The 19,862-nt window shown below is 34.7% G+C and overlaps 3 protein-coding genes and 1 non-coding gene across 6 annotated transcripts; 1 reads left to right on the forward strand and 3 right to left on the reverse strand.

Moving 5' to 3' along the window:
- Window positions 1–619: 619 nt before the first annotated feature.
- Window positions 620–3,744, reverse strand: LOC111023331 (C2H2 and C2HC zinc fingers superfamily protein). Of its 2 annotated transcripts, XM_022300748.2 has the most exons (11): window positions 3,534–3,744; window positions 3,298–3,368; window positions 3,003–3,083; window positions 2,868–2,892; window positions 2,657–2,739; window positions 1,947–1,979; window positions 1,642–1,720; window positions 1,491–1,543; window positions 1,315–1,375; window positions 1,045–1,127; window positions 620–930 (listed from the first exon to the last, which is right to left on the reverse strand). In XM_022300748.2, exons 2-11 carry the CDS (start codon window positions 3,316–3,318, stop codon window positions 841–843), a joined length of 609 nt encoding a protein of 202 aa, XP_022156440.1. In that variant the 5' UTR covers window positions 3,319–3,368; window positions 3,534–3,744; the 3' UTR covers window positions 620–840. The 2 variants fall into 2 exon arrangements, with proteins under 2 accessions (XP_022156440.1, XP_022156441.1); XM_022300749.2 differs by lacking the exon at window positions 3,534–3,744 and having other exon boundaries at window positions 3,298–3,481.
- Window positions 3,535–3,606, forward strand: TRNAP-CGG (transfer RNA proline (anticodon CGG)). Its single transcript has one exon. It is a non-coding gene; the product is annotated as a tRNA-Pro (tRNA).
- A 4,495-nt stretch (window positions 3,745–8,239) lies between the features above and the next one.
- LOC111023263 (uncharacterized) lies at window positions 8,240–9,874 on the reverse strand. The gene has a single exon (XM_022300655.2). The coding sequence runs from the start codon at window positions 9,805–9,807 to the stop codon at window positions 8,593–8,595; it is 1,215 nt and encodes a 404-aa protein (XP_022156347.1). The 5' UTR covers window positions 9,808–9,874; the 3' UTR covers window positions 8,240–8,592.
- Window positions 9,875–13,343: 3,469 nt separating this feature from the next.
- LOC111023300 (uncharacterized) lies at window positions 13,344–18,245 on the reverse strand. 2 transcript variants are annotated; one of them, XM_088127675.1, is made up of 6 exons: window positions 17,875–18,245; window positions 17,170–17,280; window positions 16,958–17,013; window positions 15,136–16,866; window positions 14,872–14,983; window positions 13,344–14,245 (listed from the first exon to the last, which is right to left on the reverse strand). In XM_088127675.1, exons 1-6 carry the CDS (start codon window positions 18,059–18,061, stop codon window positions 13,575–13,577), a joined length of 2,868 nt encoding a protein of 955 aa, XP_087983801.1. In that variant the 5' UTR covers window positions 18,062–18,245; the 3' UTR covers window positions 13,344–13,574. The 2 variants fall into 2 exon arrangements, with proteins under 2 accessions (XP_087983801.1, XP_022156395.1); XM_022300703.2 differs by having other exon boundaries at window positions 17,170–17,291; window positions 17,875–18,015.
- Between the last annotated feature and the right edge of the window lie 1,617 nt (window positions 18,246–19,862).

The following is a 19,862-nucleotide window of genomic DNA, read 5'->3' on the forward strand; positions in this document are numbered from 1 at the left end:
GATAGGAAATTTAGAGAACCACATTATTAAGTAGTAAAATTCGAGACTTTTGAGGCTCAATAATGCACAACAATGGTCGAGCTTCGACCAACATGTGAGAACAATATTTCCAACGAGTTAGGTAAAACTTTACTAAGAGATTCAATATCTTTATTTATCAATTTCATTTTATTATTTAAAGAAAAATTATGAAATCCTTGTTAACTTTTCATTAAATATATATATATAGTGAAATATATATATACACACATATATATTGACTACATGTGTAGTTATTTTCTAATAGTCAGAATATCGACATGTCAATACCAACTTAAGCATAGTTGTATAAGTTCGAATTCCTACTCCCATGTATTGTTGAACTCGTGAGAGAAAAGATTGACATATCTAAAATAATATATGTATTCAAGTTTGAAGCGAATTTGACAAGTAATTTTTATAATTTATTTTAATTTTTAAAAATATCAGGTCAATATTTACTAACCTATGCTAGAATTGTGCATTGCCAATATTTTGGAAACCAAAAATAAGAAAATTAAGAACAAGTACATATTTTCTATAACAAGTTGGATCAAGCTCATCTCAAAACTGACCTAGCAACTAATTTCATCCCGAGACATGAAGAAACATTGTATATAACATATGAATTAAATGTTACAGCAAATGGCCATGTTAAGCTCTTCTAATTCTTCAATGTTCATATTGAAAATCTTCAGAACATATAACTTACAGTCTTGGGAGGTGGGAAACCCAAGTTTGGACCTTCCCTTGCACATCAGTTCAGATAAAATAACTCTGTAAGGATCACAGGGGCAAAGCTAGAAGATGAATCTGTAATTGTCACTTCTTGGATGAACGGAAGCCCCCGAATCCCATCATTGCCGCAACGTCGGGATCAATTTCGGGTTCCTCTTCTGCTGCCTTCTCTTTCTACACTCGAGGAGGAAAACAAAAGTGTAGAATGTGATCTTCTCTTTCCGTAATAGAGACTGCATGTTTTTGGCCTAAATGATGAAATGGTGAAAATGAAATCACAGTACTAACCTTCTTCTCTTTCTTCCTTTCTCGACGCTGGCGTCTCCGTTCTTCTTCTTCTTGTTGCTGCTTTACTATACGCTCTTCAAGATCTAAGGAAAGACAGAAAAGATAGTGCATCAGTTTCCATCACTCAACAAATCATAATTCTGAAAAATGAAACAAAAGAATAGTAATGATATCCGGTTATGATAAATTTTTGGAGTCAATCATGCACATAATAATAACAATAACAATCCATCTATCCATCGTGAAGCAAAACTAACTTATAAGCCTAACCTTGCTCTGTGAAGCTTCCAGGCGTTTTTCTCTTCTTAAGAACTTCAAACCGCTCCTGCACCTATTTCACATAAAAGCAACTTAGCCCCGTAGACACCGAGATTTCATTTCACAAATATCTATAATAATAGACTAGACAAATAATTCCATCTTCCTAAGTATTTACTTTAGAGTACCTGCTCCAGAGATGCCCGTTCGACCCGCATGGACATACCCAAGGCTCTCTGATCTACAACATAAAGTCAATAGAATAACAAGGTAAAGAAAATATAAAGCCTGGATATTTCACAAAATTGGTTAAAGTTGTGTCGAAAGTTGATAGCGTACGTTTCTTTCCATTGATGTGATCCAAGTAATTTGCAGAATCCTTGACCACACATTCGCAAACGGAACAGTAGTATCCAGCCTGAAGAAGAAATCATTAATCAGAAAAATAATAAGGTAGCAAGTGCAAATTATACTTCATGACAGGGGCACACAAGGGACACACTCAGTTCAAGAGCACAATTACCAAAACCAGACATGCAAAGCCACCTTCACCTTTTCCTCTCAGCTTTTCTTTTCAAGTGCTCAAATTTATTTCAAGATTCAACTTCAGCAATTGTGAGAGAAAAGATAGTTAAGTGTAATACCTGCTGGCTTAGAGGTGCAACTGGAGTCACAACCTGCACAAAGGTGATTCATCATTCAACCATCAATCCAAGTATGATACAGTTCAGAATCACGACAGTAAACAAGAGCCAATGACCTGTTTTTTAATCCATATCATATGTAATTAACAGAGCAACTGTGATCTTAGATTTAGAAAGCTATTTTACCAAGTATATGTAAGACAACTGAAGTTAATAGTCTATTTGCCATTAATCGAGAGTGACTATTCACCAGTTCATAGGAGAATTCATCCAAATAGGAGGCCTAATGAATAAAACACATGCTGTAAATTCACATTCAAAATAGTCATTCCCCATCATATAAGTGCCTTTATATAGGAAATATAATATGCCAGTTAAACATGTACGGGTAATATGAAAACTAGTCTTATATGTCTGGAAATGATGCTCCATAGAGCTTGAATCTACATCCATACAGAGGCCACAGCCAATCTGACAGCCTAAAATTTTATATACTTGAGTTTTTGAAAGTTAATGTGCTATTTGCAGAACAGAGTGGAAAAAAAAAACATAGTAGCTCAAGACGGTCTTTGCTTCTAATAGAACCCCTATTAATAAACAACCAAAACTCCATGAACCATTACAAAAGAGAATTTCAAATACAGTTTTTCCAACAGAGAGACCAAAATACAAATTGATTCGAGTAACAGAGAGAGCCTGGCCCGACTTACCTGAGTCTTTCCCAAGCGGGACTCGAGGTCTACCTCATAATCTCTATGTTTCAATGGTTTTCTCTGCACTGGTGGACCTTTCACTGCAGAAAGAGGACAAATTAAATTCGAACCATCAAACCAAGTCTACATATTATAGCATCTATACTTACAGGTGAACACAAGAAAATACTAAACAGAACCCAAAAACAGCAGGAAAGAAAATTCTTACATTTGGACTTAACCCTCTCAGCCTCCTGAAATACATTTTAAAAACGTCACAATCAGCAAGAGGAAACATTTGAGGAACACTCGCGTAAATAAGCACAGCATGATTATGAGAACGATAAATTCCAAAAGCCCCAACCTGTTTTTCACGGTCACGAGCTCGTTCCAAATACTCCTCTCGATCAAATTTCCTTCTGAAGGTGTTATCAACTCCAGCCGCCTACAGAAAAGAAATCGTCCGAAATTAGTTGCAAATACAGCACATCGTATTGCGATAAAGAAAGAGTAAAAATTCTTGATTATTCTGAATTATTCCGCTTGCTTTATCCTATTAAATGGGGAAAAAATGGAGAAGAAGCACTCGGACCATTCTAGTAGAGATAGAGCATCAGTGACTTAGGGTTTTAAAATCAAAACAGGCGATAAGAACTTACAGGATTGCTGGTATGAGCCATCGCTGCCTCAAAAAACTTGACCTAACTACGGAAACTCAAATTTGATTCTTCTGAAAAACAATTCCAAGAGAATATCAATAAGCAAAAAGGAAGTAACAAGAATGGATACGAATTCGAGAGCAGAAGAACGCCGAATGAGAGCGGAAGCTTTAGAAGACAAGATGAAAGCGTAAAATCAAAGATTATCATAGAAAAATTAGGAGATGGAGACGCACAGGGCGTTTGGTCTAGTGGTATGATTCTCGCTTCGGGTGCGAGAGGTCGTGAGTTCGATTCTCGCAACGCCCCCAACAACTTTGGCCGCCGGCCGGTTGCCGGTTTTTGATCCTTTTGCTCTCTCTGCTTGATGATTTCACCGGTGCGATATGGCAGTTTTCAACCCTGATTTTTCTTGCTTTTCTTTTGCTTCGATCTTTGAAAGTGTTAATATTGGCACTTTCGATAAACTTTTTCTTTCTTTTTTTCTTTTTTTTTTCTTATCAATTTCAGAAGATAAATTTAATCCTTCAGAAAAGGAAAAAAAAAACATGTTTAGTTCCTCTGACCTTCTTTAGAAACTCATTTGCGCTAATATAAAATAAAGAAATATATGGATGAAAGTATGGTTTATCAACTTAATATTTAAAAACTAGATAATAAAAACAAAATGATTATGGACCTTAATTTTTTAAAATAACACATTATAATTAAAATTTTCAATTCAATTATATTCGCATTTCGCTCCAGGGAAATTTTGCTTCACGTAAAAATTTAATATGTGTTCTAAAAATGTCACAACTTTTTATTTATTCTCAAATATAAAATTGTGCAGAGTATATGGACCGCGAGCCCCAACATAATAAAATTATATAAATAAGCCTTTGTGTAGTGGTGCACTTCTCAAAGTTCTCAAAGTTCTCCTAGTTGCTGGAGTTCGTCTCTTCGTCCATGCATTTTTCATTTAAAAATATATAAAAAGAAAAATTCTTACGTTCATTCTAAATAAATATTTAGAATACATTTTTTGTTTGATATGTTTCTATTTGATCTCTAAATTTCAAAAGCTTATAGTTTGGACTTGCATTAGAGTCTAAGGTTGGAGCTTTTTATAGTGAGAGAATTTGTAACGAAAACGAAGAAAACAATATAACAGAAACAAGAGATAGAGTGTATGGAAGAAGAACCTTTCGTTACAAATGAAAATATGTTTTAGTTAAAATTCATAAAACAAAAGTGTATTTTACTCTAAATTTTAAAAACTACAATAATTAAATTTACAAAAGAAAGTGTGGAGACTGGGACTTTTTGAGATCATTTAGCAACGTTCTCATTTTCAATTATTTATTTAGTTTTTGAAACATGTGCATCTGAATTCTGATCTCTATAAACATTTTAGAAGAAAAATGTATAGTTTATTTTTCATTTTTTCCTATTATGAACTATATTCCAGCACAAGTACTGACACGAACCAAATTTGTTCTCTCTTTTCTACGAGATTTCTCTTGCATTCTAATGTTTTCTGATTTTCTCTTTATGTTATTGGAGATTCTCATGTTTTTAAACGGGTTCGAAACTGCCATTTTTTTGTTACCCCAAACTATTACCACCAAACTGGGTCAACAATGCTGGCGCAATTGTGTTGTGGGCTGAAAGGGATGGACAATAGAGGCCCAATACCAAGGCCCATAAATGGGGTTGTTGGGTTTGGCAATGGGCCAAGGATGAGAAGCAGACAAAAAGAAGTGGGCTCAGTGTCCATCCCATCAGCTGTGGGGGGTGGGTGGATAGGATGTTGACAGTGATAGAGACTTTCTCTGTACTTCTTGTTGATGGGTCTTGTAATAGCAAGAAAATGATGGTGTTGGACCATGGGGGATTTGTTTCTCACGCCAATAATCTCGATCACCGCATCAATTCATCTTTTAAGAACGTCAATCTAAATATAGTTCAATTAATTAGGAAAGGTACGAGATTAGATGTTCAAATTTCTACCCCATGTATTTGTTGAACTCGAAACAGAAAACTCATCTTTAGAGATGGCAAAAACAATTTTTACAAGAGGTTGAAGTCTCCATACGATGTCTTATTCTTTCAGTGATGTGACTTTAATCTTCGAGACGTGTCGTGGTAGGTAGTATTAAGAAAACTTTGCCCGAGCAATTAGGTTAGCTTTACGAATGTTCAATCGTTTGATCCTTTTGTTTTTTCTTTTCCAATAAGTGTGATTGTTCTGATTGTAACAAATGTATTTTGACTTATACTTGAGACTCTCTTGACAATAATGAAAAGATTATGTTCAGTTGTAGTCTTTTATCTTTTGATTAAGATTTGCTAGATATTACTATCTTTAGTGAAAGGTGATAAAATCTAACATGGTAAATTATTTTTAGAGATGGCAAATGAGTTTCATGATGTAATAATTTGGTTGTAATTCATGTCAGGATTGAAAGCATCATTTTGATATTGAAGAAAATAAATTAGGGTTTATCTTGACCTCAAGTGCAACCAAGAATGTCTAGCTTTTAGACTTTAAAATACAGCAACTCGTCGTGTTAGATTTTGTTATTTCAGGAATTTATTTCATTTTATCAAAAAGCAGGAAGAAAAGATATTAGCAACGTATTAAAAGACAAATATTCAATGAACAATGCATGTTTCATCATTAAAAATAGATATTTTAACCATATGAGAGGAAGAAAACAAGAAGTCAGAACGAGTATAATTCAACTAGTTAAGACATGTATCCTCGATCAAAAGGTCAGAAGTTGAAATCTTCACATCGTGAACTTAAAAAAAATACCATAAATAAAAGAATGATTGTGATGTTTGTTGAGAACCACCCATGTGAGCATATGAAAAACCTACCAAAGCATTTTAGTAGGGGAAATGTCTAGGAAAGTTTGGTCACTTCACTTGTGCAGCTATGGGAAGAAAGAAACAAATGTCTTTCTTAACTTCTTCCCACCTCCCCTTTCACAAAGTAGTCAACCATATGTTGCAGAAGTTGGTGCTTTCCTTAAAAAACTAGAATAAAACAACCCCCATCCCAACCCCGATTCAACCTCTAGATCACTCTACCCATGAGATTCTCGATACCAAATATTGTAAGGTCATTGCTGAGATCCTATGAGATCAATTGAGTCCCCCCACCTCCTCGATACCCTGGTTCACCCTCATATCAAAATCACCAACATCGAGCCAAATCTCACTCGCCACAAATTTTCCAACATCAAATGTTGTAGAACTAGGCTTTGATCGAACGAGATCACCTGAGATACTCCTCTAAAAGATCAAAATCCACAGCATTGGTTTAGATCTCTCTCCCCCACGAGTTTTTCAACACCAAATATTATAAGATCGAGTTGTGTGGTCCTATGAAATCTATTGAGGTGTGTGTAAACCGACCCAAAAGAAATACATGTAAAAACAATCAAGTCAAATATTTCCATCACTCACCCACCACCCATCTCTTTCTCCTTTATGCTAATGTCCAGGAAACAGCATGGCCCCATAGAGATTAGAGATACAAAACGCTTGGGTTAATTCATTGGGACATAACATATCCATATCCACTTCCCCACCCTATTGGCCATTATTCTCACAGAGCTTCCTAATTCAGGCAAAACAAAATCAAACTCGAAAAGTTTTACCTTTTCTCCTACCACTTCCTTTTAAACAAAACAAATTCACTTTTGTTTCCAAAAATAAAAATGAAAAAACCAGTGATTGGATCTCATCAACAGTCTGGACCCTACGTAATAAAATAATATATCTATCGATTACTCGATTACATGACTCTATGGCATACCCCTGAGTCTTGTCTATCGGGCCTGGTCTTAGGGTGGGCAAAACAGAACCTCGTTGAGGATTACGGGGTGGGTATGAGCATAGTATGTAAGGAAACTCGGGTTCCCGATACACTGAATATCAAAAATAGAAGAAGAAGAAAGGAAAATTTACCTTAAATCTCTTCCAAGTATCCAGCAAAAGGTAGGCAGGGCCACAGAAGATGAGAATAGCACCAAAAGAACATAAAGTTATCTCTTGCAATTTGTCTGTAAATGGGTCATCCCTTGTGGATCCGTAGGTTAAGATGGGGCCTATTCTGCTGCCCTCACACAGCAATGTCCCATCAAATAACATGTGAGCCATAGCCATATAATTGATTTCATTTCTCACACTTAACCAAAAAAATCAACACTATTTCTCTCTCATCATCATCATCATCATCACAGTTTGGTTTAGGGTTTCAACACAAACCCCATAAAAAGTCACTAATGCATCATTCATCATTGCACAACCACAAAATGCACAGATTCAACACAATTACAATCTTTTTCTCTTTATGTTTGTCTATGGTTAAAGAGGAAAAAGTAAGAAGAGATCTAAGAGGTTGTTTCCAACTTTGGAGATATTCTCTGAAGTTTTAGATTCAAGTCCTCAAGTGAAAAATTTTTAAATCCAAAATCCTTGATGTGTCTCCAATCCGCCTTTTCAGGTGGGTGGAACTTCTTTGAAGATTAGTAGAGGAGTGGGCCATGAGCATAACGCAAAGAGTGTGCTCTCCGATACCCAGTTATTAAAAGAAGAAAAAAGAACACCGTTTCTAACTTTAAAGAACAAAAACTCAATACAAAATATTTGGATGATTTTATTTTATTTTATTTTTCCCCTTAAAGAGTTACATTCTTGCTCCAACCTGTTCTTAGAACAACTAAAACGCTTCCAAAACCATAGATTACTTTATGAGTTGTTCAATCATAGTTCTGAAAAAACAACTTCTAAAATCAGAGGAAACAGCAACAAATATTATATAAACTACATTTGAGAGTAGCATTTGTTTAGAAGCTGTTGTCTAGAGTTTGTTCTTACTCCCACAATCATAAACTTCCACAAGCTAAATCTCATCTTATACACAGATTTTTATGGAGAAAATGGGAGATAGATAATAATCTTAGCTGACTGAAACAGTGCAGCAGAAGAAAGGGTATATATTACAATGCTGGAAGAAACAGTAACTTAACACAAAAGCCATTGGGGGTGTTATAAAAGAAACACCCCATTGATTTCTAAATTCTACAAACACCCCCTTTGTGATGGGGTCCTCAGAAACTTGAGCTCTTTTGGATTAGAAAAAGAAGAGAAGATCAAAACAATAACAAGAATACATTAATATAATCATCATCTTAGCAGAGAGAGCAAGTTTCAAGAAAAGGCAAAAGGAAAAATTGCTATACAATTTTCTTTGAAATGAAAAGCTAGCTATATCTTATTGAATTTATTTGTCTTGTTTTTTTACCTGGAAGAGACAGAGTTTAAAGCCCTTGCAAAGCCATTGACAGCTCCATAGCCCTTTGAGCTGAATCCCAAGCAGCCAAGCAAGCCTTGTCTGTAAGGCAAGAATGTCTTCCTCCTCAGCTCCTCAGCTTGAGCTCTGTTTTTTGTGTAGTGCAACTCGTGAGGCGACGGTGGAATCCGCCGTTTTCCGACGCCGTTCGTCGGCTTTCCGGCCGCCGGCTTCTTCGCCGGAGCTTGCCCACTTCCCCCTTTAACCTTCTGTGCTGATGGTTTGGCAACCTTTTGCTTTGGAGCAGATGAAGTGGAAGTGGAAGTGGATGCTGCTTGATTTGTGGGAGGTTTTTTCTCTTTTGCGGAAGAAAATGAAATGTTGGACCAGAATTTGTGATTACTGCTTCTTCCTTCGCTCTTGCTTCTGTATAGAAAATCCTTCAGAGAAACCCATCTCTTCGAGTTTCTTCCGGCGGAGGAAGATCTTGAAGACGAAGCAGAAACTGAAGGAGTGGTCGTTTCTGAACTTATAAACCCTTCTTCTTCGTTCTTCTCCATAGTTTTCCCCTCTTCGGAATCGTTCTCCAAAAAGCCCTCTGCATTCAAATCTCCATCGTCGTTTTCCGTCCATTCCGGCGGCGTATTCCTCAGCGGCGACATAGATCTGGTTCTCCGCCGGAGAGACTTATCGCGAAGCCGCAGATCTCTCCCTCTAACAAACCCTACAATTTCTCCCCCTTCGTCTTCTTCATCTTCCCCTTCAAGATCCAGCAATGGCGCCAGAACCTGAGGCTGTTCCAAGTGAGTCGAGAGCTTCATCGGCCGGATCTTCCCGTTCAAGAACAACTCATCCGCCGAGCTCATGGACCCGACTGAACCGGAGCCATTAGACCCGAACCTCCCGGAGAACTCGAACTCAAACGAAAACGAATGGCTATCTTTCAACGAAGACGACGGCAACTGAGCAGATGAGCTCGAGGCTTTAGTTATGGCGAAATGCATTGGACTAGCCGGAGCGCTGTAATAGAATCCACCAACGGGTCCACGGCCGGGGCTCGAAGGGGCACTGACATAAGGAGTGGAACAGGCGCTGTCGACGTCTTCAAAGACCGATTGGGGATCATGAGCACCGTGAGTTGCGCCATTAACGGATTCTTGAAGCTCGGTTTTGATATCTGAATCCAAGCTTTCGCCGCCATTGTTGCTGGTTTGGAGCTCCATTTGCTCTGCAATCTATTTTCTGCGCCAAACTGAGAAGAAGCTCTGAGAAACGAAGGAGCGTGGCTGCGACTTAATAATTTGGGAGTGGTTTACTAAATTGCCGTTCAACTTCGCGTTTATTACATCTATGCCATTGTCATGATTTTTCCAAAACACCCCTCGATGGCAAGATCCATGTCCATTTTCCTAAATTTATATTTGGTAATTTAAATGGATGTTTTTTTTAGGCAAATTTAAATGGATGTTATTATTTATTGGCTTCACAAAATTACATTTTGTATTCAAAAATAATATTGGAAATTTAAACATAAACATAGAAAAAATATTTATTCTGCGCACTTCTTTCTTTAGGTTTAAATAAAACTAAAAAAGTCTCTGTATTTCGACTTTGATTCATTTTGGATTTTATTTTTATACTTTTAAAGAGTGATTATTTTTTCTTTATTTCCAAAATTTTAACAAAAATTTATGGGTACATTGTAAGAAATTTAATGTATATAATGATAAATAAATTATTATGAAATGATTAAAATAGTTACTTTTTAAAAGAATATGAGATATAGATACATAACAAAAATTGAAAGTATAAGGATGAAATGGATATTAATTTTTTATTCTACTGTTTTTTTTACTTCTTATTTTATTGTTTTTTAGTGTTGTTGCAATTGTATCTCTTTTTTTGTTATTGTATTATTGTTTATCTAGGAAGAATATGAGATATAAATAGAACCGTTAAAGTAGTTTGTTATAAGATGCTTTTAGCTACTTACCTTTAATTTAAAACGAGTTTTTCAATTTAAGTAAAATTTAGAGAATACAAAGAGCAACAAAATAAATCTTTTGAAAATTAACTTTTTTTTCAAGTTCTCCAAACTTAATAATTTAAAAAACATATCTAAAAATAGACCCAGAAAACAAACACAAACAGTGTCATTCTAAACCAAAATTTTATCAAACGGAGTCCTTGATTGATCTATCTAGCATTAAAATTGTAAGACGATTTGATGAACAAACGTCAAAAAGTCACAAAATAAACTACCAAACCAATCAAAATTAAACTAAAAGAAACTCGAGAACGAAACCGACTAATAAATATAGTTCAAACGAACTAGATTCGATTGATTTTTTCGGTTTTCACCTCACTAGATTTCAAGGACTAAAATAAAATATTGAAAAGTTGAGAAGTTGAGAGGGGTAAAATGGGTATTAAACAAAAATGGTAGTTAGATGATGAAAATGGAGGGGTAATTAGGGCCAAGGGGAGGAAGCACATAGGATTCTAGGCTTGGGTGAAAAGGTAAGGAGGGACCGAAGCTGAGGTTCGGAGTCCGAAGCTGGGACACAGATTTCAATCAATAATGAATGATGAAACCCATCAACTGTTTGATTAAATTAGGTGATAGTAATCAGAAAAAGGGAATTAAATGTAACCTAAAAACTGCATGAAGTAAGCAGAATTCACACTTTTCTTTTCCTTTTTTTGCTCTTTTTAGCTCTTTTCCCAATGAAAAGAGAATATTTTGCACCAAACAAATTTTACTCCCATTTACCAATACCCTCTTTTAGCTTGAAATTCAGATATTTGGATTTGTATATTTCATATTTGGACTCTATATCCAAGGTTTAAATCTTGTTTTATTCTGTCAATCCATCATGGTTAAAAGATTAATACACTTATTTTCATCTTATTTTTTACACGTTGTACTAAAAATAATATATTTTTTTAATTTGTGTACATTCATATCTATTTTTTATTTATTTTGGTTAATTTTTAAAATGTTTTATTTTCAATTTTTTTTCAATTTAGTCCTTATAATTTTAAGACTTCTGTTTTAGTGATTGTATTTTAAAAAAGTGATCAATTTAGATTTAGTTATTGTTTGTAAAAGTTTAACACTCAACCTCCGACCTCAAATGAAAGGAATAAGATAACTGTAGACATTTTTTTTTTTTTTAATTTATGTTTGGTTTTGAAAGCTAAAAGCTCCGTGGTAAAATAATGTTTTTTTCTTCTTCTGTTAGAAAGTTCGGCTAATATTTAAACAGACAAAACACAAGAATTTAGTTTTCAATAACTTAACTATAAAACGTTAAAAACAAAAAATCATGAAAAAAGAAAAAGAAACATAATGATCTTTTTCTTTTATTTTTTTAATCTATTAAATTAAACCGATTTAAATTAAATCTTTTACTTTTATCATATTTAAATTTATAAACAAATTATATTCCATCATGTGAGAATGAGGATTGAAACCTCCTATTTTTAGTCAAAAAATATATAATTAATTAATAACCTCAAAATTATTATTATAATATAGATTTGAATCCAATCTGGAGGGTAATAAAATAACTAAAAGAAAAAAAACACAAGTAGCATATAAAATATTATCTAATTTGAAGAGATGACATAGGATCACATGTAAAGGATGTGAATTGAAATTTTTGAAAATTTTCTTAAATTCATAAATCAAGGTAGATATTGAATAAAAATTAATTGAAATTAATTATTAAGATATAATGAAAGATTTGAAAGTCAACATCATATCCTAAATGGTTGATTTTCACTTCAAATTTTTCAACATGTGACAAGAGAAGATATTCAAATATGATAATATGAAAATTTTCAAGAAATCCAGAGAGGTTGAAAATAATCTCTTCTAAAAAATAACCAAAATCTTCACCAGAGAAGTTCCCCCTTTGTTTTTTTAATTTATTTAATTGGTTGATAAAATTAAATATTAAAAATTACACGTGCTTTCATATATAATGTAGAAGAAATCACTTTTCAAAAAGAAAAAAAATCGAAATTTTATTTTTTAAATGTAGACAATTACTTCTATAAAATATTCAACACTTCAATAAATAAGTTAATTACGTATTTAATAAATATAGGTTTTCAAATAGTGGGACTTATTTTATTTGGTTCATTATCATTTTTTTATTATTTAACAAAAAAAAACTAACTTAAAATTATTTTTATATTCATTTGCCTCATTAATAAATGTCTACCTGTAATTTCTTATATGTAATTATTTTGAGTCATAAAGCAGATTACTATTCTTGTTAAATGATTAGTAAAAACTTAAAATTGGGGCTTTGATTTAGTCTCTAAAGTAAATTTCAATACCTAAAGAATATTTAATTTAAAAGTTTAAAAGAAGCAAAAACATATAGGTCGTGATTAGGTTAAAGTCATCATCTAGCAAGTTCGACTCACAGACAATCAACAAGTGAAGCACCGATTCTTTTACACCAGTTCTATTAAGAGATTGACACTTGGCAACTCACGAGTAACATATAGATTCATTGTTGCCTTTTACTCATTCCCTTTCTTCTGATGGTCCTTTCTATTCTTTTTCTAGTATGGTTCCCCGGTAAAAACACCGAACGCCCAAATAAAATTCGAGAAATTTTTTTTTCCCATCTAACCCCTCGAGTCAAGGGACTGCTAACCCTAAAATTTTCCTCTAGTCAGCATTGCCATTTTTTGCTAACCCTAAAAAAAAAAAAAAACTGTTAGTGATGATGGAAAGTACTTGAATCCAGAAATCACAGCTTCCTCTGCAATATTTGTCTGCCAATCCCATTAGTACCACCACCAGCTCTACACTACATGAAGGACAATCAGTATGACAAGTTTTCTTTTCCAAGAAAACAAAAGAAAAAAAAAAGAATCTAAAAGAAACTCACCATCTGACCACTTTACATCATCAGTAAGTCATGTTTGCATTTTGCAACCAGAAAAGAAAAAAGATTAAGCAGAGATCTCACGCAGTAATAAGAAAATCACTGACCAATTCATTTACTAAAGAAGTTAATATCCTCTTCTCAATCTGAAGCCCCTGTTCATAGGCTTCTTGGTCAAAGTTGAGCCATTTCCCATGTTGGGTGCTCATATCCTTGTCCACAAGTTCATCTACCATCCATTCGTCCATGCATTTCCATCCCTCAATCTCCCTCCATAACTCCTCTGCCAAATTACCATTTTCAAACAATTTGGCCCATGGAACCCGAGTTTTCGAACTTCCAACTACTATTTGTTTGAACTTTAGTTCCAAACACTCATTCACGCAGTCGAACAGAACCTTCTGTTCAAGCTTGAAACATTCCGGTGATGCACTGTCTTTGTTATTTTCCTCAATCTCCAGGTTATTGTAGAGACTGGGAGATATGACCATTGGGGCAGCACCCAATGTGAAGTTTTCAAATGCTAGCTCAGCTTTGCTTAGGATATCCCTCACATATTGGAGTTCCCAGTCATCTGATCTGTGAATGTTTATTGGACTCGACATTATAGGTGACTGATTTCTGAACTTGTCTCGGTCATCGATGGTTGATGCAGAGTTGACTACCTGCGTCTCGCCAAGCATTCTTGGGTAGAGATTTGTAAGGTCTAACTTGATTGCATCACCACGTGGAACTGAAGAAGACACACAGCCTGAAAAGAAGAAGAAAAAAGGTAAATACCCAACAAAATTTACTAAATGCGATGCTTGGAATTTACATATCGTCTTACAGTAACAATTTCATATGATTTGGAATGGATGAAACAGATGACCTTTCTTTTTCTTTTTTTCTTTTTATAATTGGGAATTGGAGCTTCCCTCCTTTATACCCAGGGGCACTTGCACCTGCTCTAAAGTCCGGACTCGGGAGACATAAGCCAGTATGACCAAGAGACATCAAGCACTTGCCAACCGGGCTGCCCGTTGGAGGCCTGAAACAGATGACGTTTCAAAGTAGACAACTAAGACAGTCTTCTATTGCTGTCGTATCATCTAATCTATTTCTGTTTTATTTTCCTTTCCCAACATGATGCAAGATTCTGATATCTTCCCCAGATGTGACATAAAATCTAGAATCTAAGTTCCCTTTTTAAACAGAAAATGAACATCCAGAATCTAAATTCCTAAAGTCCCTTGAAATTGCATGATTCTATGCAATTTTCCTGATAAATTTTGGATCGAAACTTACTAGTGACAAACTGATTTTTCAGAGGATGCATTCTTCACATAACTCAAAAAATCCCCAAAGGGAGAAAGAGAGAGAGAGAGAGAGATTAACCATGGATGCTATTTCCATCGTCTGGGGAAAACCCGTCCTCAATTGAAGATCCGCTCACGGTAACTGTTTCAGTGTTGTTGCTATCGTCAAGTTCTTTCATTTCTTTCACTCCCTGAAATTGGAACAAGTTTAAGCATATAGAAAGAGTATTGAGAAACAGCAAATTATTCCCGATTCGAATTATTAAGAGACTCCATTTTCTGTATTAGGAACGTAATGAAAATACCATCAGGTGAGAGATGCAGTAGCAGCAAGGAGAAATACCTGATGCCATTTATTGAAAACCAGATCGTTGCTATCAGTCGACAAGTGGTCACAATCATGAGGACTATCTGAGTATCTGCAGCTCATGTCATTTTCTTTTTTGGCACATTCCAGTGTGGCAAAAGCATTTTGAAAATTGGATCCAGAACAAGAAAGAATGCCATCTCTCTCCATACAAGATTGGGAGGACTCAACCCTACATGTCAATTCCTGAAGTTTTTGTTCCAACAAAACACTTAAAGCATCACCGTTAATGACGTTTAAATTGGGCGAAAATGATGATAGGTTCTTTAAATAATCATTCTCACTACAAGAATCAAAGACCAAGCTGTGGTTAATTTTTACAACCTCGTCCGAGTGAGGTTCTGAGATAGATTTCTTCAGTGGGGATGTGAATGTAAAAGAAACAACGTCCATTCCCAGCTTCCTGTTTTCATCACAGTTCATGGAACCATCAACTGCAATATTATATTTGACAGATCTCTCACCATCGTGGTTCAAAGCATTAGATACAGAACTTCCATCACTACTAACATCCTGACTAACAGATCTTTTTTTCCGTGAGGCAGAATTTCTCTTCGAAGATGCAAATTCTTTTTTAGCATCAGTTTCTCTAGTGCGTGTGATTTTGGATTCTACTTCAGAGTTGAGTACAACCTTGTTTACCGTTTTGCTAGAACCTATGTTACAATTAGCAGACTGAGACCTTTTGACAGGCTGATTCAAGACTGGATGTTTTGAAGGCAATTTTTCTTTGTTGGGTAGAGAATTCTGTTTCTGATTGTTTTGCGCGAGTACATTGTTATTCCTCTTCATGGTTCTCTTCTGCGCAGCCTTTTGCATGCTGGGCTGGCTCTTGAAAATTTGGCTTGATTTTACTTCATTATGCTCTTTCCGATCCATTGAAGCCGAGTCGCTACAAGAAGTTGAATCCCCTTTACTATGAAGATTGACCCTTGCTTGAACTGCAAGAGAAACTGGTCTTCCTTTATCTTTTGAAGTGTTGGAATTACTTCTATCAGCTCCAGCAGACTCCATCTTTGACGCTAGAAGATGTTCTGATCCACCATAGTTCCTGTCACTAGGCTTTCCTTTTCTATACTTGCCAATATAATTTTCTGATGGTTTTTCAGCTCCTGATAACTTACGTGCAGTTTCCACTTTTTCTTTCAAATCCCGGATTCTCAAGGGAACTGAGGAATTGGTAATAGATGTCATTTTACTCTTCACAGGCTTTCGGGGACTAGACTCAATTATCTTGGTGGCTGCCTCCATTAAATAACCTGTGTTCATTGTTGGAGTAAACCCAGGGCTCTTGATAGGAGACAATAACTTATGATGAGTTATAGGAATAGATTTAGCAGACCTTGGAGGCAATACTTCAGTTTGAAATCTCTCGATTGGAGTCTTCGGTATTTTCTGTGCCCTAAAATCTAAGAGATTCCCTGAAAACCTCTCCAACTTGTTGGGCATATCAATATAATCCACAGAATGACCATTCCATACACCATTGCTGTTATCTTGATGAGATGCCCTGACAGAGCGGGATTCTAAATATGGGGTAGAACATGGCTCAGGTACGTTAGAAGGCAATGAATCTAACCCCATAAGTCTGGCAACTACACTCGGGACTCGGCCCCCACATTTTTCATCACTAGTTTTGGTTAAAGCAAAATCCCAATCACCATTTAACTTATAACTAGAACTTGCTCCATCATCAATTGCCTCTATCTGCAGATAGATAATCATTCAGAGAAGAGGATAGATCAAGAAGAAAAAGGGAACAGAAATACCAAGGATCAGAACTAAAAGTAGTTCTCACCTGATAGAGCTGTGGCTTTGACAAGTTATCAACATTTTCTTTGCCTTGCTTCATTCCTTTTTAGGGCAAAATAGGAGGGATCAAAATATTAAATCAGTACACTACATGCTTAAAAGTTAAAAGTTTCTTCAAAATTCATTAAATTCATTTCATTATAAGGGTAAAGCAAGCATAGAACCCGAAATAGCTCAAGCCAAAAAAGTATTGTGTACCAGATAATTCATTGCTGCTTGAGAAAAGCCTTTTCCGAGATTTGCCATTCCAATCAAATAAGTTAAGAAAGCCTCCTTTAGAGCGTTTCTTCTCAACCTCCATTTTCTCATCTACAGAAGGCCTGGACAGCAGCCATTATTTTTACAAGAAGGAATACCAAAACAGAACCCATAACCAAAAATTTCTCAGAATTTATCTCACACATTATCCCAACAGCACAACCAACAACAGAGGAATTTGATCCAATAGGATCGATACGTAGATATTTAGATGGTAAAAAAAATGTAGCAGGAGGAAGGACAATACAAGATGAAAAAAAATGAGAATCCACATTTCTAGTACCAATGAGCCTTCCACGAAACCCTAATTTTACAACAAGAGAGGGAGAACCAAGCATATCTAAATCCTCTCATCAAATAACTATTTAGCATCCAACAAAGAGACCCAAATTTCCCGAATAAAAAACAAATGAGAAAAGACCGAAAAGGAACAGAAATAGCAGGCACTGCACTCCATCAAAATGGTGAACCGAGACCTTCACTGTTCGAACACAAATTTCATCCAAACCCCAGCATCTACGGAGCCGCATTTCCAAATTCGAATTAAAATATTCATCAGTCAGTGAAGAAAACTACCAAACAGTTACTATTTCAGGCATAAACAGAACCCAAAACTCACCCATTCCAATGGAACCAAATACATACCTCTCAGCAAACAGATCCCAATTTCCAAATCGCTGGTTTGTGACAATAACAGATCTAATCGGAAAAAGGCGCAGAAATTGACCAAGATGAAGGGTTTAGAAAGAAGATAACCGTGACGAAGGGAGATCGTCAGGCGCTGAGAGAAGAAGCAGTGAAGCAATGACAGGTTGGAAGAAGACGAAAGCATTAAAAATGGTGGAATGAGAGAGAAAGAGAAGCTGAAAAATCGGTCTCGTGGTGGAAATATTTAAGGAATTGAAGGCTCCTCCCTGCTCTCTGCCCTCAGTGAAGTTCTCACTTGAATGCTGCTCCCTCCATTTCTCTCTCTACTTTCTCTCTCTTCTGCCATGTGAGAAGCAGGGAGGTTTTGTGCTTTGGCCCATATTGCACACCAAGGAGAAAACCCAACTTCGAGGTGGGCCCCACTAAGTCAAAATTAAGATTAATTTAAAAAAATATTTCAAATATTTGGAACGGATCGAATCCGGACCGTTGAATTTTTTTTTTTTTTGTTAACGAGATTTTGTAATAATAGTAAAGAAGAAAGAAAACATAGAGGATAATTTTCTATTGCCTATTTTATTTAAATTCTCGTCTCTTCTTTTTCTCTCTCTACTGAATATATTATATTATAAAGTTTCAAATTTGGAAAAAGCTTTCTTATTGGTTGATGGAAATTTTGGGATGGCCAATTAAATAATATCCTACTTCCCTAGTGTTTTGTTCTTTTTTTATTTGGAAAAATGGAAACTTTGACCCCAAAAAAAAAATTTAATGTGATATATTTTTTCTTTTTAATTACAATGTCTACATGTGGAGATTCGAACTTACGATTTTTTGATCGAAGAGTGCATTAACTAAAATTGAAGATTCAAACTCACAACTATTTTGATTGAAAATAAATGCTAACTATGGCTCAGGTTGGCCAAATTTGATTCATTTTGGTCTTAGACTTTCAAAATGTTTATTTTTTAATATATTTCCAATTTTTCATATATTACTCACAACTTTTTTATTGCAGATAGATTTCTTAACCTATTGAACTATGTTGAGGTTGACACCTTACAAATATTAATTCCAAAGTAAATTGATCAAATACTAAAAAGAAAAATAAAAGTAAATTGATCAAAACTTACATATCTTTATGTACGATTCTAAGTTGAAAAGGGTCAAATGGGGTAGGTTTGGAACATAGTAATACAGCATTATTTTGGAAAACAGTGGTGTGAAATTTATGAGACTAATGAATAATTGTATTATAGTTGTCTTTAAAGGAAGAAACCCAAGTCTCTAAAGTAATAAAATGCAGGTTGAATTAGGTAAAAAATAGAAGTTAAAAAGGCATTTCGATAATGTTCTCATATTGTGTTTCTACTTTTTGAGAAAGATAAATAACAATCTATGACCATCATTTCTCATTTTTAAGAAACGTTTCCAAAATTGTATAGAAATTTTTAAAACAAGGTAATAAAAAAAATTAATTCTTGTTTCCAATTTTATCTCAAATGTAAACAAAGATATTATTTTATCATTCTTAACTCATGAAATGCATATTAAATATTAAAAAAATAAATATAAGATAAAAATTTTGAATACATAATTTAAAGAATTAATTTTCATATATAAAAAATTAATTTTTAATTTAAATATGAGGGAACTAAAAACAAGAAATAATTACCAACATTTCTCTAAAACACAAAAAAGAAAAAGAAAAAAAAAGCAAGAAATAAAGAAAGAAGAAGAAGGAAAGAAAATTAAAGATAAAACCAGAAACCCAAAAATGTTACTCAAAGAATCCTAAAATATTGGTGGTTTGCTTCCATTATTAAAGAGAATAGTATTTTTGGACAACTATTAAATAGAACAGTTGAAAAATACGTTCTAAATTATTCAAGTTATAAATAGTTTATAATAGTGAAATTAAATGCTCTTTAATTCCACCTAATTCGAGGAGGTATTTTTCGCTCTTAAATTGTCTGTTATTTTTT

The sequence above is a fragment of the Momordica charantia genome, assembly GCF_013281855.1.
Source record: "Momordica charantia cultivar OHB3-1 chromosome 8 unlocalized genomic scaffold, Mcharantia_2.0 BLBB01000008.1, whole genome shotgun sequence".
NCBI classification, from domain to species: domain Eukaryota; kingdom Viridiplantae; phylum Streptophyta; class Magnoliopsida; order Cucurbitales; family Cucurbitaceae; genus Momordica; species Momordica charantia.

Excerpts from the sequence above, each read along its gene's own strand:
- LOC111023263 (XM_022300655.2), bottom strand. The coding sequence starts at position 9,807 with ATGGAGCTCCAAACCAGCAACAATGGCGGCGAAAGCTTGGATTCAGAT.
- LOC111023331 (XM_022300748.2), bottom strand. The coding sequence starts at position 3,318 with ATGGCTCATACCAGCAATCCT. Across the intron at positions 1,721-1,946 it reads TTGCACCTCTAAGCCAGCAG|GCTGGATACTACTGTTCCGT; the intron begins GTATTACACTTA and ends TTTCTTCTTCAG. Across the intron at positions 1,128-1,314 it reads TGGAAGCTTCACAGAGCAAG|ATCTTGAAGAGCGTATAGTA; the intron begins GTTAGGCTTATA and ends GTCTTTCCTTAG.
- LOC111023300 (XM_088127675.1), bottom strand. The coding sequence starts at position 18,061 with ATGCTTTCGTCTTCTTCCAACCTGTCATTGCTTCACTGCTTCTTCTCT. Across the intron at positions 17,281-17,874 it reads TGGGATCTGTTTGCTGAGAG|ATGAGAAAATGGAGGTTGAG; the intron begins GTATGTATTTGG and ends GGCCTTCTGTAG. Across the intron at positions 16,867-16,957 it reads CAAAGCCACAGCTCTATCAG|ATAGAGGCAATTGATGATGG; the intron begins GTGAGAACTACT and ends ATCTATCTGCAG.